Genomic DNA, 20,203 nt, shown 5'->3' with positions numbered 1-20,203 from the left:
TTTTCCCAGCCATCTGGTTACCCCCGAGTCTACTTCCATTGAACTACTTTTCTTTCTGGCTTTACTGCTTTTTCTGATTGCATCCACATTCTTGGTTGCTCTCTTCATTGTACTTTCCCTACCAATTCTTTGAAGGGGAAACGATCTTGTATCTCTGCATTAGTAGTCCCATGTCCGAGGTCTGTACACTCTGTTTTCTGTAGCCAGATTCTGCACATAAATTTGCATATTCCGCTCTCTTAAAATTTCAATCCTTATGACTTAAACGGGAGCATTTAATAGTTTCTATCTCCCATTCACTATTTATTCAGTCACTTCTCAACTAGTTCCCCCTTGTTTCTTTCCAGTAAGAGGAACTGCTTCTCCTCGGTTATTCTTCTATTGGCTCTGTTCTCTTTACAAGACATTCCAGAGCTCTCCAATTGCTCCCTGGCAGAACTATTCACATATGACTCAATCTTCAGTCAGATAGTTGGTTTTTTTCCCAGTTCTCTTCTACCATCCATAGTACACCTTTGAGTGGAGACCTTCATATTTGTGTTTTATCTAGAGACCGACACTCCCCCATCCCATTTCATAAGCTAGGGAGTCCCACATGTGAGAATATGCTGCCTGCTTGTCCTGGGATAAAGCATAGTTACTTACCATAACAGGTGTTCTTTAGCACTCTCCAGACCAGTAGAGGTTAACTTTACGAATGGGTATATATCTAATCATGACCAGCAGGTGGAGACTGAAAACAAAACTTTGGGACAGTATATACTATCCTCCCTTCTCTATTTCCCTCAGTCTTCTTTCAGTCTCCAGCAGGTGTTGAGTGATCTGTACCCATCTCTCTTGGTAGGGCTGTTGGAATTTGTTTAGGGGTTTATTGTCCCTGTTTTTGGCCGGACGGAGCTTGGTCGGGCCCTGTTTGGGGGTCCGTCCGACCTCGGGGGTGTCAAACCCGGCGGGTCACGAGCGGGGTCCCTCCCCCCACTTCCTCCACCTCCCCACATTTTTTTAGAGGAGCCTCAGCAGTAAGCCTTGCCCCCTAAGTCAAGCAAGGCATATTGCTTCGAGAGCCTGTGGAGTCTGTTCTGTAAAAAAAAAAAAAAAAAAAAAAATCCTGAGGTAGTGCTGGTCTGAAGGGTTGTTTCCCTTTAAGAAAACTGTATTTTACTGTATTTTTTCATGTAACCAGCACTTTTTTATAGCTAGGTCGCGTCTGGAGCAATTGTGCCCTTCTCCGGGGGAGTAGGCCACAATTTTAGTCCAGCCGCGAGGCACTCGCGGCCGGCCTGAACTCGGCGGTTTGGGTCGGTGAGGTGGTGGAGCTCCGTCGGCAGCGGCTGCAGGCGCCCAGAGCTCCCCGCCGATGGTGCCTCGCGAGTCGGCTTGGAGCAGTGGGGAAGCCCGGTCTTCCACAACCGCCCACGGAGGGATTCCCCGAAGGATTCCCTCTCAGCTGATTTTTTGACAGCTGATGCCGACTTGCCTGTCTTAGCGGCTGGGACTGTTCAGTCTTCTCAGCCGCTACAGGCCATGGAGGGAGCATTTTTGGCGGGAACTTCGCCATTTTCTTTGTCTGGCCCCTCCATTTTGTCTGCAACCTCAGGTGACCTTCCCCCTGTATGGCGAACACAGGGGCAGGTTTCAGCATGGACCCCTGCTGGGGCAGGGAGTCCCTGGGGACCCCCAGGGGTTTTTTGCCCCCAATTTATTTTCTTTCTTTGTGCGGACTTTTGGGGGTCCCACGTGCGCCTGTGGGGTTTCGGGGGGGGTTTCCCTCCGCGCCCCCTATGGCTTTGCCTCCCTCTTTTCGTTTGGCGTCCCCTCTTCCTCCTCCCTCATCCAAGCGCCCGCGGGGGGGCTTGGATTGCGAATTGGTGGGCGGAGGAGCGTGTTGGCCTGGTTGAGGACCTGGCTGCTTTGGCGGGCTTCCAGGATCCTCTAGAGGGGACGCCTGTTGGCAGCGGGGCGGCGGGTTTCCCGTCTTCCAGAGCAGATGCGTCCGTGGTGCGCTTTTTTATTCAGAGGGATGAGCTTTTAGACCTGTGTAGCAGGTCTCCTTGGTGCTGCATTTTTGCAGTGGCGCCGCCGGAGACCCCGCGTATGGGGGCCCCTCTGCTTCAGGGGGTCTGTCCTGGTTCCCGCTCTTTTCCTGTGCGTCAGGATTTGCGGGATTTTGTGTTGGCGCAGTGGCCTATGGGCGCAGTTTCGTTTGGTGTGCGCCTTGGCTCTTGGGTATCCCGTCCCGGAGGGAGGTAGGGCTACCTTAATTTCGCCAATGGGGAACGCGGTGGTCTCGGCACTTCCTAAGCGGCATACCGTGCCTGTTATGGACGGTTCTGCTCTTAGGGTCTCGGAGGCGCGTGCGTTAGAGACTCTTCTTAAGTATGATTTTGATGTCTCTGCCTTTGGGGTCCAGGCGGCTGTTTGTGGGGAGCTAGTCGCTCGCGCCGTGTTTCGGTGGGCTGAGCGTGTCCTGGATCGGGAGTCTGATGACTGGTCTCTAGTGGATCAGGAGGTAGCGAAGATTGCGATGGCTGCCTCGTTCCTCTCAGATGCTCTTTATGACTTGGTGCGGATTTCGGCTAAGTCTATGGCATGGCCGCGCGGCGTATTTTGTGGCTGCGCGCTTGGGCGGCGGATTCTGCGTCCAAAGCTAAGTTTACTAAAGTTCCCTTTAGGGGGTCTTTTTGTTTGGAGAGGAATTAGATGAGTTGATTCAGACTCTGACGGACTCGAAGGTGCCCCGTCTGCCTGAGGACCGTGCCCGCCCTGCGTCTAGGTGTGGGGCTGCCCGGGGGCGTTTGCGGGAATTTCGCAAGTATCGCCCGGGGCGTGGGGCTGCTTCTTTCCCGGCTCAGGGTTTTTCCCGGGGTCGGTTCTTCCAGCGCATGCAGCCCTTTCGGGGGGCCCGTCGGGGGGCAGGGAATCCCTCCGCCGGTTCCCCCGCTTCCCGTCCTGCGCAATGACTCCTTGCCGGCGCCCCCTTTGGTTCCGGTGGGGGCCCGGCTGCGCAAATTTTTCCCCAAATGGGCCGAGATCGCGTCCGATCAGTGGGTCCTTGAGGTGGTGCGGGACGGTTACGCTCTGGAGTTTACCTGCTCTCTGCCGGACCTTTTCCTCGCTTCTCCATGTCAGACTCCATGGAAGACGCAGGCTTTTCGTCAGACCCTTCAGCGTTTGCTAGATCTCGAGGCAGTGGTGCCGGTGTCCCCTACGGAGTGGGGCACCGGCAGGTACTCCATTTACTTTGTGGTGGCCATAAAGGAGGGGACCTTTCGGCCCATCCTGGATGTCTCTCGATCTGACGGAGGCCTACTTGCAGGTTCCAATTCGGGCCTCTCATCAGCACTTCCTTCGCTTTGCGATCTTGGGGCGGCACTTTCAGTTCTGTGCGCTTCCCTTTGGTCTGGCCACGGCTCCTCGGACGTTCACCACGGTAATGGTGGTCGTCGCGGCAGCCTTGCGGTCGGTGGGCATCCTGGTTCTCCCCTACCTGGACGACTGGTTGATTCGGGCAAAGTCGTTGCAGGAGAGCTCCCGGGTTACGGCTCGGGTGGTGGAGTTTCTCCGGTCGCTGGGCTGGGTGGTCAACCTTTCCAAGAGTCGGTTGGTCCCGGCTCAGCGTCTGGAGTGCCTTGGGGTTATGTTCGACATCTCCTTGGGGAAGGTCTTCCTTCCAGAGGCCCGGGTGAGCAAATTGCAATCTCAGATTCGCCTGCTTTTGGCGTCCCGGGGTCCTCGGGCGCGAGATTTCCTCCAAGTCCTGGGGTCAATGGCGGCGTCCCTGGACGTGGTGAGGTGGGCGCGGGCCCACATGCGTCCTCTTCAGTATGCTCTGCTCCGGAGGTGGTCTCCCCGGAGGCAAGATTTGGATGTTCCGGTTCCCCTGCGAGGCTTGGCGCGCTGCAGTCTGCGCTGGTGGCTCCGGACCCCTCACCTGGTTCAGGGGGTGGGTCTGGATCTCCCGCAGTGGACGGTGCTCCTTACGGATGCGAGTCTCCTCGGTTGGGGGGCTCAGTTTATGGGCCACTCAGCTCGGGGCACCTGGTCCGCGGAGGAGGCCTCCTGGTCGATCAATGAGTTGGAGACCAGAGCGGTCAGGCTGGCGCTGTTAGCTTTCCACTCCCTTTTGCTGGGCAAGTCGGTCAGAGTCCTGTCGGACAATGCCACGGCGGTGGCTTATGTCAATCGTCAGGGGGGCACCAAGAGCACTCCTGTGGCGCAGGAGGCGGCTCGGCTCATGGTTTGGGCGGAGTCCCATCTTCTGGACCTCTCGGCTTCTCATATAGCCGGGGTAGAAAATGTTCAGGCAGACTTCCTCAGTCGTCACTTCCTGGATCCAGGAGAGTGGTTTCTCGGCGCCGGAGCGTTTCGGTTGATAGTGCAAGATTGGGGGCAGCCCCTGATGGACCTGATGGCCACGAGTGGCACCGCCAAAGTGCCCCGCTTCTTCAGTCGTCGCAGGGAAGGGCTGGCCGAGGGTCTGGATGCTCTGGTCCAGCCGTGGCCAACGGAGGGGCTGTTGTATGTGTTCCCTCCTTAGCCGCTGGTGGGCAGAGTGCTTCTTCGCATTGTTCACCATCCGGGTTTGGTGGTGCTGGTGGCTCCGGATTGGCCTCGACGTCCGTGGTATGCGGATCTGGTGAGACACCTGGTGGCGGTTCCTCTTCCTCTGCCTCTCTCGGACGACCTTCTGATGCAGGGTCCCATTCCCTTGTTCGACCCGTCTCTCTTCTGTCTTACGGCGTGGCTCTTGAAAGGGGTCGCCTTAGCAAGAAGGGATATTCAGACAAGGTGATCGCTACACTGTTGGGGTCCCGGAGGCTTTCTACCTCTCGGGCTTATGTGCGGGTTTGGCGTCTCTTTGAGGAATGGTGTCGGGCGCGGGGAGTGACCTCTTTTCGCGCTTCTCTGCCTAACATTCTAGAGTTCTTGCAGGATGGCCTGGATAGAGGCCTGGCTTGGTCTTCTCTCCGGGTTCATCTTGCGGCCCTGTCGACCTTTCGAGGGTTGGTGTCAGGTCAGCGTTTATCGGCTCTTCCTGATGTGATTCGGTTTCTGCGGGCGGCCAAGTTGCTTAGGCCTCCCCTACGGCCCTCGGTTCCCTCTTGGGATCTTAATCTGGTTCTCTCTGTTTTGGTGCGCCCGCCTTTCGAGCCCTTGGACGACTGTTCTTTGAAGGACCTTACTTTGAAGGCGGTCTTTTTGGTGGCCATTACTTCTGCTAGGAGTATTTCTGAGCTGCAGGCTTTCTCTTGTAGGGCTCCCTTCTTGGAGTTGTCTAGGGAGCGGGTCGTCTTGCGGCCTGTTCCTTCCTTTCTGCCGAAGGTTGTTTCTCCTTTTCATGTCAATCAATCGGTGGTTCTCCCGGTCTTGGGTGGTCGGGAGGGCTCTTCTGAGCAACGGCAGCTGCGCAAGTTGGATGTCGGTCGGGTCCTTCGCTCTGATGTGCAGCGGACCCAGGAATTCCGGAAGTCCGATCATCTCTTTGTCCTCCTGGCTGGTCCTCGTCGGGGAGCTGGCGCTTCTAAGGCTACTATTGCGCGCTGGATCAAGGAGACGATTGCTTCCGCTTATCTTCTGAAACAGCAGCCTGTTCCGGAGTTTCTCAAGGCTCATTCCACTCGGGGTCAGGCGGCTTCTTGGGCTGAGTCGTCGCTCGTGCCTCCGGTGGATATTTGTAAGGCTGCGGTTTGGTCCTCCTTGTATTCTTTTGTTAGACATTATCGGGTAGATGTTCAGGCGCGTCGGGACGCGGTGTTCGGTGAGCGTGTTCTGGTATCGGCCCTTCGGGGGTCCCGCCCGTGAGAGGGACTGCTTTGGTACGTCCCATTCGTAAAGTTAACCTCTACTGGTCTGGAGAGTGCTAAAGAAGGAGAAATTAGGTTCTTACCTGCTAATTTACTTTCTTTTAGCTTCTCCAGACCAGTAGAGGTCCCCACCCTGTCTGTTGTTGTTGTTGTTGTTGGGGCTGTTTTCGCGGGCAGTTTTTGTTTTTTGCTGCGGGTTCTAGTATTTTTCTAGGGCCGGGGAGAATTAAAGAACAGCGGCTGTGGCTCGGCTGGCTTAGCTGGCGAGCTGTGGGGACATTTTCCTTCGGGTATTTCTCCTCTGCATTTTCCAACAGCATTTGGGTATGTTATTTGTTACTCCTGTTCGGAGTATTGTTTTCTTCCTGTTTTCCAGTTCTTGGTTCTGCTTGGCTATTCGGCAGACTGAGGGAAATAGAGAAGGGAGGATAGTATATACTGTCCCAAAGTTTTGTTTTCAGTCTCCACCTGCTGGTCATGATTAGATATATACCCATTCGTAAAGTTAACCTCTACTGGTCTGGAGAAGCTAAAAGAAAGTAAATTAGCAGGTAAGAACCTAATTTCTCCTTACTCAGGAACAGCAGGCAGATATTCTCACATCACCCACCTCCCCTGGTTGGTTTCTTCACTTGGACATAGAACTGACGACCTCGTGAGCTGGCATCAGGTGGGAAGGCACTCGCGCATGAGCGGTACGGGCAGTCTTAAAGCGACAGTACACTTTTACACTGTCTGTACCGGGCTCTGTGGATGATGTCACCTACATGTAAGAATATCTGCCCGCTGTCTCCAGATAACACCCGTTATGGTAAGTAATTGTTCTTTATTTGAAGGCTTCTTATTTGTAATGTGCCTTGCAACCTCAGGGTTCAAGGTGGAATGTAAGACACAATACAATACAATCCAAATACTTTTGCACTTATCAGAGGAACTTCTGGAATGGAGCAGTTGATGTGGATGGGCATTTGATCTTTTTCCTGTCATAATTTTCTGTTTCCAGGGAGGCATGACTGATACAGTAAGGTGCGCAGATTGCAGAAAGTTGGGTTTGCTTTGCTTTGCTTTGCACAAGAGCAGTTAGAGGCATATATTTTAGGTCTGTCTAATTCTAGTTGGAAAATATCTGTATGAAGAAGCACTTAGAAATGAGAGAAAATCAACATGGTCAGCTTATTCCTAAGCTAAAAGGCTCTTGATCTCTAAATTTTCCACAGTATCAGCATTCTTAGTTTTAAATGATCTCCTTTTTCTTCACAGTAAAGAGACTGAAAAAATAAAAGACGAATTATCTTTACAAAGGATGAAAGCATTAACTGAGAGTCAAAGAGTCTTGGAACTGGAGCGGAAACTTTTTGCAAATGATGAGCAGCTTCAGCATTGGCAAAGCGAGAATATGAAACTGCGAGTCGCTCTGGATGAGTTAAAGATGAAATATGAACCTGGTAGTCCATGTTTGATATTAAGAATAATGTTCATGATATTGGTTGGGCGAGAAGTGCCTATTTTACAAAGGTAGCATGAGTTCCTATAAAACAAGCCTCAATAGCATGCAGTTGACACACCATTAATACCTGCTCCCAAACTGATGTAAATGTGTATGTGTGTACATCAAAAATCTGCCTCTGTTCCACCCAAATTAGGGAGTCACTTTTCTGGCAAGAAGGACCTGGTTCCCAACCATTATGTTATTAGGCCAAAAGCACCCAACCTGAACTTGGCTGTCCTCCTGTTACAGTATTCCTAAACTTCCATTTCAATGGAGGCAATTCATGAACTAGTTATTGTGATCAAAAATGTGGTTTTCTGAATGACCGCTTCATTTAATATGTTTGGGGGGTTTTCTTCCTTAGAAATGGCAGAAATTCCCCTCCAGAAACGAAGAAGAGAGGTACTCCCCTTGGAACTACCATCTGCCAAGGACTGTGGTACCTTTGTTTTCTCAGCAGAAGGGTCTCAAAATAAAGATGACCTAAATCCGGATGCCCAAACTTCAAGAGAAACAACTAATGCAGTGCCAAAAGGACAATTAGCTCCCGTAGCAGTACAAGCAAATGTATCTCTTCCCCTAAAATATCCAAAAGAAAAAAATGGAGAACCTTTGGCAAAGAAGAAACAAGTCCAAATCCTGGAAGAATGGACTAATGTGCAAGTTGTAAGTGAGACCAACAGAGCTGTTCCCAGGTCAGTACCTCCATGGTTTGCATCTGTCTTTTTTGTTTAACTCCATGGACTACTGTTCTCTCTTTTTTTTTTTTTTTTTTTTCCCCTCCTTTGTAAGTATGAAGTATTTATCTTTAGCCTTTCTCCCAAGTTCAGAATTCTAAAACGTCAATGGTTGCCAGTGGAGTCTAGAATTCTGTTTGTTTACCTACATTAGTTATAAAGCAGTTTTTTGGATGCTACCTGATTATCTTGCCTCCCAGTTTTCCATGAATAGTTCCAACAGGAGTACTTGTAGAATAAATCTATTTAATTATCCTTCTTTTAAATCATGCCAATACAAGAAGTTCTTTGACAAAATTTTATCATTCCAAGCTGCCAAACTGAACACATGGCTTGGAAGATTAATACTTGAGGCTGATTAATTAAATTTCCTCTTAGTCATTTTACTATCATATCTATTATGATCCTTATCAGCTTTTTATTTGCTAATTAAGCTATTGTCTCAACTTTATTGATTTTACCTGATGTATCTTTATTGATTGTTTTTATCTTGCATTAGATACTAATTGTTTATCTTGTATTTTAAATATTGACTGTATGTTATCCTTTATTGTGAACCGCTTCAAACTTTTGGTATAGTGGTATACAAGAAATAAATGATTATTATTATTATTATTAAAACCAGGGTCAGATGTACCCTGATCTCTGGCTCTTTCATGATTGGGGTTGCTGGATTCTTTCTAACTTGTGGGAAGCATTTACTAATGAGAAATGGTAATGGGTATCTCTGACTAAATTTTCAGTGGCACACTGTCCTTTTTCCCCAAGCTTTACTTCTCCATTCCAGATGACGCCATACATGTAGTATTGGCACTGCTTTTTTTTCAGGCACTACATTCCGATACTAAAAGCACTGGCAACTTTTTTGCAGCTGCTGATATTGCTCTGCTGGTCTCCAAACATATATCACACTGAACTGGTTTCTATGAAAACTAGTCTAAAAAGTGTGACCCGAGTAACTTGTATAAAAAGCTCAGAGATATGAAACTCTGAAGGGAAGGCTGCTAAAACTCCCTGAAAAGAGTTCACCTTCCAGTCATTGCAACTTAACAAGTTCGTGGTCACACTTTTTAAGACTCAAAAATGGTTTTCTTAAAAAGGTTAAAGTCCTTAGTCATTCAATTTGTAAATGAATATCTTCTCTATTCTTAACAAAAGGAACTGCCACCACTATGTTCACTTAGCTTTGAATGCAACTTTAAGGGGTCCCAACGCGGCCCCGTTTTGATCTCTGCTTCAGGAGACCCGATGTCAATTGTTGTGAAGGAATTAATGCTGTGAGCGTGGTTTGATTCTACGATTCATCATTGATTAAATATTTCTACAATTTCATGATGCTCAGTCTCATCGCTGCTGGGTAGAAGTGTAAATTTCAAAAAATATCTGAAAAGCCCGGCTGGCTGAGGGGTCAGCGACAGGAGCACTGAGCGTACCTAAACTCCACAAAATTCTTAGTCATTCACATTTAAGTGCTTGTCTTTTCAATGCCAGTTGTTGATTTAACTTTTTGTGGTGTTTGCTGTTCTTCTACCACTCTTGAAACCCTTGACCATTTTTGCCTTTTTGTTGGTCTTTTTGCAAGTTTCTGTGGCAATTTTGTTTTGGAGTCTGTTGCGTGCTGTCAGGATTTTAGAGACAGTGATGCCTAATTTAAACTTAATCCTTGTTGTTATGGGCAGCCAGTGTACTTTCATATAGTAGGGCTATAGGTGTTCTGATTTCCATAGTCCATATACGAGTCTTACTGCTGCGTTTTGAACTAGTTATAGATTTTAGAGTAAAGAATGAGTGTTACTTTACAGTAGTTTAGTTGAGATAGGATTAGGGATTGCACTAAGATTCAGAAAGCCTCTATTTCGAAGTATTTTCTGATAGATTTGCATGACAGATGAGAAGGAAAGTGAGGCATTTTTGTGCTTGAAAGATAAAGAGAAACAATAGGAAAGAAACTGAAAAGTGCATACTTAAATGCTTGACAAAATGATGTGCTTTCCCTTCATCTACTGTAGGGGTGGGCAAGCTACAGCATATGGGCCATGTTAGCCTGAAGATAAGTTGGGATTTTTTTTTTTTTATGCAGTCTGCAGCAGATCTCCCTTCTCATCACTCAGGACCAACTCACTCGGTACCAGCGATTAACTTCAGTATGGAAGAGCCTTGGTGCCACATGTGTGAAAGATCTCTGTTGATCCCACTCCACCGACACATAGGAAACATGCACAAAAAACAAAGGGACAAGGTCAAGCAGGGCCTTCACACATGTGGTGCCAAGGCTCCTCCATATCAAATTTGATCTATAGTACTCAGCGAGCTGGGCCAGGAACTTTTCTTCAGTGTTGCAGGACCAGAAAGAAGAGGGGAGATTTGCTTGTGGTGAGGGAAAGAGGAAAACTGGAGCAAATGGATTGTGGGGCAGGCAAGAGAGAGGGGAACCACAGCACGTGAATTGTGGGGGATAGGAAGGAGGGTGATTCTGGAGATCATGGAGGTAGGAAAGAAATGAGGAGGTTTTGAGTGTGTAGTCTCCTAGGGATAGTGATGTTCATGCAGTCTTCCATATAAAAAGGGGGGCCACCTCTGTTCTAGTAGAGTGCATGGGGTATTTACATTGTATATATGGACTGTGTATGAGAGGTATGTATATATGGAAAGTATGGTTATAGCGAGGGAAGAGTTAATGGGGGCCTGTACAGAGTATTAGGAGAAGGGTTGTAATTAGAAAGTATTTGCAGTTATCACACACATTCCCTTTTAGAATCTCTAATCCATGTTCTCTTTCTTTTCTTCTTTTTTCTTCCTCACCCCTCATAACTTGATCACTATTATGGCTACCTCATTTTCCCAAGCTTCTTCACATGTGGCCTCACTCACCCTTGGCTCCACTGATCATTAGATCATCTTTTGTTGATAGGGTCTGAGACTCCTCACAAACCTTTACTAGGCACTATACCTGACCTCAGGATCTTTTTGTGGATACTAAGGCATGATGCTTTGATGTATGGCTGGATGTGGATACTAAGGCGTGATGCTTTGATGTATGGCTGGATGATGACCAGTGTTGAGTCATGAAGCAGTGGCGGTACCAGTGTGACACTCAGGCTGCGCCGGTATTGGAGGGATCGGGGTAATAAGCCAAAAAATATCCCCATACGCTGAACGAAAGAGCATCAAGCTTCTCTTGGAAAATACCTATGGCTTTGTCGCTGGTACCAGCGGTGTTGTGACTTGTTCCGGAGAGATGACTTGGATGACGATGCACCTCTCGATTTGGAAATGAGTCGCATAGAGGGTCTTCACTTGGTCGGCATGATTGAACTCAATGCTATAATGACCTGCGACCCTGTCTGGGAAGCTGGTAGCTTTTTAGCTGGCTTACCAGGAGTCAATGGTGCAGCAGATGATGTTGATGCATCAGCTCCTTCCATCCTGACACCGAACAATTTCTTCTGCTGTAGAATGAGGCTCTTAATGATGTGTGTTTGAAGAGTGGAACAATGTGCAAGACTCAATGCAGTTTTTCAGGCCAAGACACCAATTGTAGGGGTTGGTGATAGAAATTATTCTTTGGCACCTGCTGCACTTTTTAAACCCCGTTAACGGGTGGGACATGGACTGGATAACCACCTCAGCCAAATTTAACTCAATGGCTGAGGTGAAGAGGCCCCACCGTCAAAACGCCTGACGGAAGAAAAAAAATTCTCCCGCATTCAAAAAAGAAAACGAAGGAAAAAAAACGAACGGGAAGGCAAAGGCTGAAAAACAAACGTTCAACAGCATGATTTAGCTCCGTGGAAAACTAAGAACTGAGCCACGCACCTTTGTCGGGCAGGAAGGCACTTACGCACGTGCGGTGTGGTCAGTCGTGAACTTTCTAAAGTTCTTAAAGTACCAGTGCACTTTTACAGCTGTCCATACCGGCCATCACCCATATGTGAGAATATGCTGCCTGCTTGTCCTGCGATAACATTAGGCTACTCCTCCACTTCCAACATAGTCTTTGGGGACTGGAACTGGCACAGATAGGAGCAAGTGGGGATTGTATCTGCCTCAATGGCATCATCAATGCAGTAAAATAGGCCTGAGGAGGGGTCTGAGTGGGGGGCTTTGTCTATTTGGGGAGAGGGATGAGTAAGTGGGAGCAGGAGCAGCAGTAAGTAGAGAAGAGACATCACAGGGGAAAAAGGAAAAGCAGACACTATAGGGGAAGGAGCATGCTGGCATGTAAACCTTAATTTAGATTTAACTCACCCCCTCCACTTTTTTTTAGGCAGAAAATGTCATCCTGGTTTATATTTGAATCTATATGGTACATATGATTTAACTCATTGTGGGTCAGTTTGAGAATGCAGCACAAGATGCTTATGTTAAGGCTTTTCTCCCACTCTGGAGAAAGACCTTACTAGATCACTTCCTTAGTCTCTGTCTTGATTTGAGTTTTTGAATATTTATCCTGCAGGTTAACGCCAGAGAAGCATGAGGAAAAGGAAGAGATTTCACATGCAAAGGGTGGCAAGCAACAGCAAGAGAAGGTACAGGAAGTGTTGTATGTTCCATCCAAAGCAGCTACTGTAAATCAGTGTCCTCAGCAATGAAAATATTTCTTTTGACTCTACAATCCAATCAGCGACCAACAATGACTATATTTTATATATGTATTTACTGACTTTTTAAGTACAATAAACTATTTTTAGTATCTGATATGAACTTTTAGTATGGGTTGTGTATGTCACATTTAACAGTGCTGTGATATATAAATAAATAAAACAGGGCAATGAACTTTGATGTATGAAATGAGTTTAATAAAGACAATAAATGGTATCTATTAATGCTGAAGCCTTACCACAAATATTGGTCATAAACCTATTCTATCAAATAAGAACTTCACTCCTATCTACTGGTGGAATTCTGTGCATTCTGAAAGTCTTGTCAAAATTTAAAAACTCTTTTGGTTAATTATCTATATTCCATTTAAGATAAAATGTTTTTCTTCTTTGTTGTATGGTTAGTTTCTCTTTTCTGCTCATTTTCCTACAAACTGCTGCATTCGTATTTCCTTACATATTGATCATTCCTTTTCAGCTATCAAATTTCCATCTTCTCTAATGCCCCACCTCATTCTTTCCTCAGCCCTCCATTCCCTTTCATCTTCAGTTGACCCCATTACCATTATCTATCCTCTCTTGTTTCCTTGCCACCTTCTTCCCCTCCTGACCTCTGCCTCAGGATTCTACCATTCCCAGCATCTGCTCCTTCTTCCTTCCCTCCACCCTCTCAGATCCTGACATCTCTCTTCCCTTGTAGTCCAGTATTTCTCCCACTGCCAGGTATTTCTTCCTCACTTCAGTCTGGTTCTGGATCCAACATCTGTCTCTTCTCCCTTTCATCCACCCCCATGTTTAGCACCTCTCTCCTGCCCTCCCGTCTATCAATCATACCTGTTATAAAATGAATAAAGAATTTTTAAAAAAGATGTGATGTCTAAACGGGACTAAATGTTTAAAGCTTGTGGTTCTCAGAACAAGGTAAACCAGCATCTGTCCATCCAAATCCCCTCCTACCCCATTACTGAGGAGTGGAAGATAATACTTAAGAACATTCCAAATTTTCATTTCATTTATTTTGATGGAGAAGTTATCAATTCCTCCATAGCTAGAACCACACGCTGGCTTAACTAGAATGAATATAAACTTGTTAGATAAATACTAACATGTGTAACACAAACAGATAAAAATGAAGGCAGATAAAGACAATATGGCCTATCTAGTCTGCCTAATATCTAGGATTGCTACCAGTCCTGTTTACTAGTTCAGGAAGTGTTTCTTAGGATGTTATACTCCTAAAATGGGGAGGATTCTCAACCGATTTCAAATAAACTAGACACAAAGGGGCAAATTCTAAATATGGTGTGCTGGTTGTAGGCAGTGGTAGGCATTTTTGCAAGCCTGCCTAAACTCGCCCATAGGCTAGGTATGGCTGCACCGAAAGTGTGCTTAAGGTATCTTAAGCAGTCCTAGGCCGCTTCCTAAGGACTGTGATAGGTGCCTGAAATGTAGGCCAGCAAAATGCTGGTCTAAATTTCAAATAGACACGGCCACTAAGCCAATTGCTGCAAGGGATTGCTGGCAGGGACTTTAGATCATTTAATATTCTATTGTCCCTGTATCATGGCATTTTGGAAATTAATTGTTTATTAGGAAACCATGTAGCATTATATGATACAATGGTATGTCAATGAGAACAAAAAGTCAAATTTCATCAAGCAATAATAAACTTTTATTGATCATGACAGGAGTCGCCATTTAACATATAACCAGTAATTGGAAAAATTACAGTAGATTTAACTATACCTTCTGGTGGAATTCGTTATGCCACATTTACAAAATGGAAAGAGTAATCGCCATGCAAAAAGGGAGTTATAATAATTTTAAAAAGATCTGGGGGCCATTGACAAGTTATTGCAATGATTAGACACCATTATTCATTGAAGGTACACTTGCACATATGGGGGGAGGGGAGAAGGTATAAAGTTATATTAAGGTTTGATCAATTGATATTTATATGAAATTTTTGATTGAAATGTTTGGGGGAGGGGAGGTTATAAATGTGTTTTCTTTAGCACTCTCCAGACCAGTAGAGGTTAACTTTACGATTGGGTATATATCTAATCATGACCAGCAGGTGGAGACTGAAAACAAAACTTTGGGACAGTATATCCTAGCCCCTCCTCTCTATTTCCCTCAGTCTTCTTTCAGTCTCCAGCAGGTGTTGAGTGATCTGTACCCATCTCCCTTGGTAGGGCTGTTGGAATTTGTTTAGAGGTTTATTGTCCCTGTTTTTAGCCGGACGGAGCTTGGACGGACTCTGTTTGGGGGTTCGTCCGACCTCGGGGGTGTCAAACCCGGCGGGTCACGAGCGGGGTCCCTCCCCCCACTTCCTCCACCTCCCCATATTTTTTTAGAGGAGCCTCAGCAGTAAGCCTTGCCCCCTAAATCAAGCAAGGCATATTGCTTCGAGAGCCTGTGGAGTCTGTTCTGTAAAAAAAAAAAAAAAAAAAAAATCCTGAGGTAGTGCTGGTCTGGAGGGTTGTATCCCTTTCAGAAAACTGTATTTTACTGTATTTTTTCAACTAACCGGCACTTTTTTACAGCTAGGTCGCGTATGGAGCAATGAGCACTTCTAAAGGGAAAAAGTGCTCATTGTGCTCCAGACGCGAGGCACTCGCGGCCGGCCTGTGCAAGCGGTGTTCAGGCCGGTGCGGTGGAGGAGCTCCGTCGGCAGCGGCTGCAGGCGCCCAGAGCTCCCCGCCGATGGTGCCTCGCGAGTCGGCAGGGAACGGTGGAGAAGCCCGGTCTTCTCCGTCCGCCCACGGAGGGATTCCCCGAGCCGCCGACGGTCGGGTTTTAGAGGATTCCCTCTCAGCTGATATTTTGACAGCTGATGCCGGCTTGCCTGTTTTAGCGGCTGAGACTATTCAGGTCTCTCAGCCGCTTCAGGCTGTGGAGGGAGCTGTTTTGGCGGGAAAGACGCCATCTTCTCTGTCTGGCCCCTCCATTTTGTCTTCCACCTCAGGTGACCTTCCCCCTGTTTTGTCTAAGCAGGGGCAGGTTTCTGCTGGGTCCCCTGCTGTGGCAGGGAGTCCCTTGGGACCCTCGGGGGGTTTTTCCCCTGATTTTTTCTTTTCATTATGCAAAGCCTATTTTCAGGCGGCTGGGGGTCCCGGTTGCGCCCAGGGGGTCTCGGGGGGTGGGGTTTCCTCCGCGCTCCCTGCGGCTTTGCCTCTCTCGTCTGACGTGACGTCCCCTCCGCCGCCTCTCTTGTCCAAGCGTCCGCGGGTGTCGTGGGACGAGGATTTGTGGTCGGAGGAACGTGTCGGTATGGAGGAGGACCTGGACCCTTCTGAGGAATTCCAGGACCCTCTGGAGGGGACGGAAGCTGGCGGCGGGTTGTCGGGTTTCCCGTTCTCCAGTGACGAGGCGTCCGTGGTGCGCCTTTTTCAGAGAGATGAGCTGCCTGACCTTATTCAACAGGTTTCTTCGGCTTTGCGTTTTGAGGACGCGCCGCCGGAGACTCCGCGTGTGGGGGACCCTCTGTTACGAGGGATCCGTTCCGTTTCCCGCTCTTTTCCTATGCATCAGGATATTCGGGATATTATTCTTGAGCAGTGGAAAACGCCGGAGACGCCGTTTCGGCTGGCGCGCAGCATGGCTCGCCTGTATCCCATTCCTGAAGGGGATCGGGCTACGTTAGCTTCGCCAGTCGTGGATGCGGTGGTCTCGGCTATTTCCAAGCGGCATACCGTGCCTGTTGAGGGCGGTTCTGCCTTGCGGGACTCTGAGGAGCGCAAATTGGAGACCATCCTTAAGCAAAATTTTCAAGTCTCTGCCTTTGGGGTCCAGGCGGCTATTTGTGGGGGACTGGTCGCTCGCGCCGTGTTTCGGTGGGCGGAGCGGGTCTTGGATCGAGAGTCTGACGACTGGTCTCTGGTGGATCAGGAGGTAGCAAAGATTGAGATGGCTGCCTCATTCCTCTCGGATGCTCTGTATGACTTGGTGCGGATCTCGGCTAAGTCCATGGCTTTTGGCGTGGCCGCAAGGCGTGTGTTGTGGCTGCGCGCTTGGGCGGCGGATGCTGCGTCCAAAGCTAAGCTTACTAAATTTCCCTTTCGGGGGTCGTTTTTATTTGGAGAGGACTTGGATAAGTTAATTCAGACTCTGTCGGACTCGAAAGTTCCCCGTTTGCCGGAGGACCGTGCCCGCCCGGCGTCTCGGGGGGGTGCGGCCCGGGGGCGTTTGCGGGAATTTCGCAAGTATCGCCCTGGGCGTGGGGCTGCTTCTTTCCAGTCTCCGGGGTTTTCCCGGGGTCGGTTCTTCCAGCGCATGCAGCCCTTTCGGGGGGCCCGTCGGGGGGCAGGGAACCCCTCCGCCGGTTCCCCCGCTTCCCGTCCTGCACAATGACGCCTTGCCGGCGCCCCCCTTGGTTCCGGTGGGGGCCCGGCTGCGCGACTTTTTTCCCAAATGGGCCGAGATCACGTCCGATCAGTGGGTCCTGGAGGTGGTGCGGGACGGTTATGCCCTGGAGTTCGCCCGCTCTCTGCCGGATTTTTTCCTCGCTTCTCCGTGTCAGACTCCGGGGAAGAAGCAGGCTTTTCGCCAGACCCTTCAGCGCTTGCTAGATCTCAGGGCAGTAGTTCCGGTGCCCCCCCCGGAGTGGGGCACGGGCAGGTACTCCATTTACTTTGTGGTGCCCAAGAAGGAGGGGACTTTTCGGCCCATCCTCGATTTGAAAGGGGTCAACAGGGCTCTCAAGGTTCCCTCTTTCCGTATGGAAACGCTGCGGTCGGTCATTCTGGCGGTTCAGCCGGGGGAGTTTCTCACTTCTCTCGATCTGACGGAGGCCTACTTGCATGTTCCTATTCGGACCTCTCATCAGCGTTTCCTGCGCTTTGCGATCTTGGGTCGGCACTATCAGTTCTGTGCGCTTCCCTTTGGGCTGGCCACGGCTCCCCGGACGTTCACCAAGGTGATGGTGGTCGTCGCGGCAGCCTTGCGGTCGGAGGGCATTCTGGTACACCCCTACCTGGACGACTGGTTAATTCGGGCCAAGTCGTTGCAGGAAAGCTACCGGGTTACGGCTCGGGTGGTGGAGTTTCTCCGGTCGCTGGGCTGGGTGGTCAACCTTTCCAAGAGTCGGTTGGTTCCGGCTCAGCGTCTGGAGTACCTCGGGGTGCTGTTCGACACCTCCTTGGGGAAGGTCTTCCTCCCAGAGGCCCGGGTGAGCAAATTGCAGTCTCAGATTCGCCTGCTTTTGGCGTCCCGGTGTCCTCGGGCGCGAGATTTCCTCCAGGTCCTGGGGTCGATGGCGGCGTCCCTGGACGTGGTGAGGTGGGCGCGGGCCCACATGCGTCCTCTTCAGTATGCTCTGCTCCGGAGGTGGTCTCCCCAGAGGCACGGGATGGATGTTCCGGTTCCCCTGCGAGGCTTGGCGCGCTGCAGTCTGCGTTGGTGGCTCCGGACCCCTCACCTAGTTCAGGGGGTGGGTCTGGATCTTCCGCAGTGGACGGTGCTCCTTACGGATGCGAGTCTCCTGGGTTGGGGGGCCCAGTGTCTGGGTCACTCTGCTCAGGGAACCTGGTCCACGGAGGAGGCCTCCTGGTCGATCAACGTGTTGGAGACCAGGGCGGTCCGGCTGGCGCTGTTGGCTTTCCACTCCCTTTTGTTGGGCAAGTCGGTCAGAGTCCTGTCGGACAATGCCACGGCGGTGGCTTATGTCAATCGTCAGGGGGGCACCAAGAGCACTCTGGTGGCGCAGGAGGCGGCTCGGCTCATGGTTTGGGCGGAGTCGCATCTTCTGGACCTCTCGGCCTCTCACATTGCCGGGGTAGAAAACGTTCAGGCGGACTTCCTCAGTCGTCACTTCTTGGATCCGGGAGAGTGGTGTCTCGGCGCCGAGGCGTTTCAGTTGCTAGTGCGTGCTTGGGGGCAGCCCCTGATGGATCTGATGGCTACAAGTGGCAACGCCAAAGTACCCCGCTTCTTCAGTCGTCGCAGGGACGGTCTGGCCGAGGGTCTGGATGCTCTGGTCCAACCGTGGCCAACGGAGGGGCTGTTGTATGTGTTCCCTCCTTGGCCATTAGTAGGCAGAGTACTGCTTCGCATTGTTCGCCATCCGGGGCTGGTGGTCTTGGTGGCTCCGGATTGGCCTCGTCGTCCGTGGTATGCGGATCTGGTGAGGCATCTGGTGGCGGATCCTCTTCCTCTGCCTCTCTCGGACGACCTTCTGATGCAGGGTCCCATTCCCATGTTCGACCCGTCTCCCTTTTGTCTTACGGCTTGGCTCTTGAAAGGGGCCGCCTGAGTAAGAAGGGATATTCCGACAAGGTGATCTCTACACTTTTGGGGTCCCGGAGGCTTTCTACCTCTCGGGCTTATGTACGGGTTTGGCGTCTTTTTGAGGAATGGTGCCGAGCGCGGGGAGTGGTCTCCTTTCGCGCTTCTCTGCCTAACATTCTAGAGTTTTTGCAGGATGGCCTGGATAGGGGCCTGGCCTGGTCTTCTCTTCGGGTTCATCTGGCGGCCCTGTCGGCTTTTCGGGGGCTGGTGACAGGTCAGCGTTTGTCAGCCATTCCTGATGTGATTCGCTTTCTTAGGGCGGCCAAGTTGCTCAGGCCTCCCATAAGGCCCTCGATTCCCTCTTGGGATCTCAATCTGGTTCTCTCTGTTCTAGTGCGCCCTCCTTTCGAGCCGTTGGATGGCTGTTCGTTGAAGGACCTTACGCTGAAGTCGGTCTTTTTGGTGGCCATTACTTCCGCTAGACGGGTGTCGGAGCTACAGGCTTTCTCTTGTAGGGCTCCCTTCCTGGAGTTTTCAAAGGAGCGGGTTGTTTTGCGGCCTGTTCCTTCCTTTCTGCCGAAGGTAGTTTCTCCTTTTCATGTCAATCAATCGGTGGTCCTCCCGGTCTTGGGTAGTCGGGAGGGTTCTTCTGAGCAACGACAGCTGCGCAAGTTGGATGTCGGTCGGGTCCTCCATGCTTATGTGCAGCGGACCCGGGATTTTCGGAGCTCCGATCATCTCTTTGTGCTTCTGGCGGGTCCTCGTCGGGGGGCTGGCGCTTCTAAGGCTACTATTGCGCGCTGGATCAAGGAGACGATCGCTTCCGCTTATCTTCTGAGTCAGAAGCCGGTTCCGGAGTTTCTCAAGGCTCATTCCACTAGGGGTCAGGCGGCTTCTTGGGCTGAGTCGTCGCTCGTGCCTCCGGTGGATATTTGTAAGGCTGCGGTTTGGTCCTCCTTGCATTCATTTGTTCGGCATTATCGGGTTGATGTTCAGGCGCGTCGGGACGCGGTGTTCGGTGAGCGTGTTCTGGTATCGGCCTTTCGGGGGTCCCGCCCGTGAGAGGGACTGCTTTGGTACGTCCCAATCGTAAAGTTAACCTCTACTGGTCTGGAGAGTGCTAAAGAAGGAGAAATTAGGTTCTTACCTGCTAATTTACTTTCTTTTAGCTTCTCCAGACCAGTAGAGGTCCCCACCCTGTCTGTTGTTGTTGTTGTTGGGGCTGTTGCGCGGGCAGTTTTTTGGTTTTTGCTGCGGGTTCTAGTATTTTTCTAGGGCCGGGGAGAATTGAAGAACAGCGGCTGTGGCTCGGCTGGCTTAGCTGGCGAGCTGTGGGGACCTTCT

At 49.9% G+C, this 20,203-nt stretch overlaps 1 protein-coding gene across 5 annotated transcripts in view; it reads left to right on the top strand.

Moving 5' to 3' along the window:
• Nucleotides 1–13,253, top strand: part of SPDL1 (spindle apparatus coiled-coil protein 1) — a 59,948-nt gene extending 46,695 nt beyond the window's left edge. For 3 of the 5 annotated variants that reach the window (XM_033922597.1, XM_033922595.1, XM_033922596.1), the window contains exons 10-12: nt 7,065–7,249; nt 7,658–7,988; nt 12,487–13,253. In XM_033922597.1, the coding sequence (XP_033778488.1) occupies nt 7,065–7,249; nt 7,658–7,988; nt 12,487–12,622 (652 nt within the window). In that variant the 3' untranslated portion in view covers nt 12,623–13,253. Of the gene's footprint in view, nt 1–7,064; nt 7,320–7,657; nt 7,989–12,486 lie in introns of those variants that run through there. The other 2 variants (XM_033922599.1, XM_033922598.1) reach the window with 2 other exon arrangements.
• Nucleotides 13,254–20,203: the final 6,950 nt, after the last annotated feature.

The sequence above is a fragment of the Geotrypetes seraphini genome, chromosome 15 (assembly GCF_902459505.1).
Source record: "Geotrypetes seraphini chromosome 15, aGeoSer1.1, whole genome shotgun sequence".
Lineage (NCBI taxonomy): Eukaryota > Metazoa > Chordata > Amphibia > Gymnophiona > Dermophiidae > Geotrypetes > Geotrypetes seraphini.
The sequence above is the reverse complement of the archived record's forward strand: the minus strand, read 5'-3'. Positions and strand labels throughout refer to the sequence as shown.